At 33.9% G+C, this 3,146-nt stretch overlaps 1 protein-coding gene across 1 annotated transcript in view; it reads right to left on the bottom strand.

Moving 5' to 3' along the window:
* Window positions 1-687: 687 nt before the first annotated feature.
* Window positions 688-3,146, bottom strand: part of LOC107663562 (bromodomain-containing protein 1-like) — a 102,618-nt gene continuing 100,159 nt past the window's right edge. The window contains exon 16 of the mRNA XM_016453800.1: window positions 688-1,424. Coding sequence (XP_016309286.1) covers window positions 1,241-1,424 — 184 coding nt within the window. The 3' untranslated portion in view covers window positions 688-1,240. The remainder of the gene's footprint in view (window positions 1,425-3,146) is intronic.

Raw genomic sequence — 3,146 nt, 5'->3', positions numbered from 1 at the left:
TACTGTGGTAATTATGAGTGTTATTTAGATGATTTAGTTCCAAGAACACCATGTTACTATCATGGTACATGCCCATAATAAGCATGATACTAAGCGCAGCATAGAAATACCATGGAACATCAGTACCAAGCAACTGTATGTATGACTTTAGAGCCCCCTACAGTTAAGTGAGTGGACTTTAGTGTTATAAACATAATTAGTGGATAGGGTGGGAAAGAAACAGATTTTGAAACTGATATTTCACAAGTTAAAAAAAACGTACTGTTGCTTTAACGTGCCATACAAATCATATTATGTGCTATAGTAATTGTTTTAATGAACTCAAGACGTAACTAGCTTATGAATTTATAAAAAAAAATTAAAAAGGACAATTCAATCAACAGTTCTAATACCAACTGAAACAACTTATATATGGTTTAAAAAGTATTCCAAAATCTACCTATTGCAACCCAGAGTAATCCTAAGGAAGTCACTATAAACAGACATAGCTACTGGGGCTCTGATATAAAATTAAGAATCATAAAAAACAATAACTCCTACAGTCAAGTAAAACCTTTTTTTTTATCTTTTCCCCAGTGAATAAATGTACCACCCAACCCACAATAAATTAACACCAGAACAAGCACAGTATCATACAGTTTAAACAAAACCATTCACTCAACACAAACAAAAGTCTGGGCTTTTTTTTTTTTCTTTTTTGGTTTCATTAGAATATCATAATAACGCACTTGTGGTTTTCATAACAACATTGTCTTTTCATATTAGAAAGTCAAGTTATATATTTAGTTATATAAATACATCAAAATAGGTTAAAATTGTTGTAAAAACAATCTTAGGTTACAAAAACAATGCCAAATAAAAGCCTGTGTACAAACTTTAATCATTTAAACATAAAAAGCAAGAACTCTCACATTATGTTCCAGCCCAGATTACAGTATTCTTTTGCTTTCGTTTCACAGTCCATTTGTTCCAGCATCAATGAGTAATTACGCTGGGTATAATTCCCTAAAATGTATAAATGCTATTAAAAAAAATGTATGTACAGTACCCATTACAGTAAATCTGAAGATTAAGTTAGTGTTAAGTGATTTACATTATTTACAGAATTGATTAGAGACATATGTGTAAATGAGACAGGAGAGGCAGGTATGGAGTAAAACAAAATACAGAAGTCACACAGCGGGTGTCAGTCAGGAATGACAATTAGTAAGGCTTTGAAATGTGCCTGCATTTGCCAATCTTAATCAACATCACTGAGGTCGCTAATAGGTTCATCTTGGACTCGACTCAGATGGTTCATGGCATGGTTAAAGGCAGTCTGAACAGCCTTGCGGATGGCTGATGTGCGGCCCTCCATCATTTTAATCTTGTCGATGGTTTTGTCAATTCCGAGAGGAACCATCTTGGATTTAGGAAGCCACTGCCTGGACAACGAAAACAGCACACACAATCAAATGAATGAATAGAAAGAAAAAAAATAGATATCACTATACCTCCCCAGTTGATTCAATACATTAAGAACTGCAAACATTTTCTGTATTACAAGTTTTCTGAAATGTTATGTTTAAATATGCAAATGAAGTGTTAACTAATTAAATATGCACAATTTTGCATAGAATTCTAGAACAAAAACCTGAACATTGGATGAAGCCAGGTTCAAAATTCTTGTTTCATTCTGTTGACATATTAGAAAGGTTATTAAAGACCGTAATTTGGATATCTCTTGTTATCATTTCATAAAAAAATAAAAATAAAAACATATATATATATATATATATATATATATATATATATATTCACAATTTTTTGGGATTAAAATATTGTATAAAATCAGGCAAACTATATATGAACAAACCCCTCTGTAAAAACCTTCAGAATATAGATTGGAATAAAACTGTAAAGTGTATTTAATTGCTACTGAAGTAGAGATTTTTGAGTGCAGGAGAAAAATCTTATTTTGAGAAAACGGCCTTTAAAGATATGAATCGTAAATGAAATCTACAGATACAAATAGATAAAATGCTATAAAATAAACACTCAAAAGTGTATTTTGGATGTTCTCTTTCCACTAGTCTGAAAAAATACTTTATGAAAAGCCCAAAATCTCAAAATTGACAGATGCATGAAAAAACAGTTTTTGCCTGTAGTTAGGATTAACCGCGAGTTGTACCAAAATCCGACCTCCCCTGAAAATCTTACCCCCCTCGCGTGCACGCGCCTCACACATTAATACGCAGTGCAGCGACTTTATGCATTTCGTCCGGCTTTTCATCATTTTTTACTGAATATTTTTCGATGTTTCACTCAGCAAGTACCAAGGAGCCTACCTGGAAGCATTGTCAACATTTAAAGTCATAAGCAGAAATGTAATTTGTGTGTAAAATGGACCGTATTAGACCGTACCATAGTACTGAGACTGCTCTCATTAGAGTTACAAATGACCTCCTCTTATCATCTGATCGTGGTTGTATCTCTCTATTAGTGCTATTGGATCTTAGCGCTGCGTTCGACACTATTGACCACAACATTCTTTTGAATAGACTAGAAAACTTTGTTGGCATTAATGGAAGTGCATTAGCATGGTTCAAATCGTACTTATCTGACCGCCATCAATTCGTAGCAGTTGATGAAAAGGTATCATATCGATCACAAGTGCAGTATGGAGTACCTCAAGGCTCAGTTCTAGGGCCGTTACTTTTCACGCTTTACATGTTACCCTTGGGAGATATCATCAGGAAGCACGGTGTTAGCTTTCACTGTTATGCTGATGATACTCAGCTCTATATTTCTTCGCGGCCCGGCGAAACATACCAATTTGAAAAACTAACGGAATGCATAGTCAATATAAAAAACTGGATGACGAGTAATTTCTTACATGCAGAGTTTTTAGGTCCTATAATTAACACTTTTGTTTTTTCAGAATTTAGCAGTAATAACCTAGAACACTGTCTACGAACTTGATGGCTGCTCTGTCAATTCTTCATCATCAGTTAGGAACCTAGGTGTGGTATTTGATAGCAATCTTTCCTTTGAAAGCCAAGTTTCTAGCATTTGTAAAACTGCATTTTTCCATCTCAAAAATATATCTAAAATACGACCTATGCTCTCAATGTCAAATGCAGAAATGTTAATTCATGCGTTCATGA

Source organism: Sinocyclocheilus anshuiensis, unplaced genomic scaffold (genome assembly GCF_001515605.1).
Source record: "Sinocyclocheilus anshuiensis isolate Anshui unplaced genomic scaffold, SAMN03320099.WGS_v1.1 scaffold15, whole genome shotgun sequence".
NCBI classification, from domain to species: Eukaryota; Metazoa; Chordata; class Actinopteri; order Cypriniformes; family Cyprinidae; genus Sinocyclocheilus; species Sinocyclocheilus anshuiensis.
Note: the sequence above shows the minus strand (reverse complement) of the source record. Positions and strands in the feature narration are given on the sequence as shown.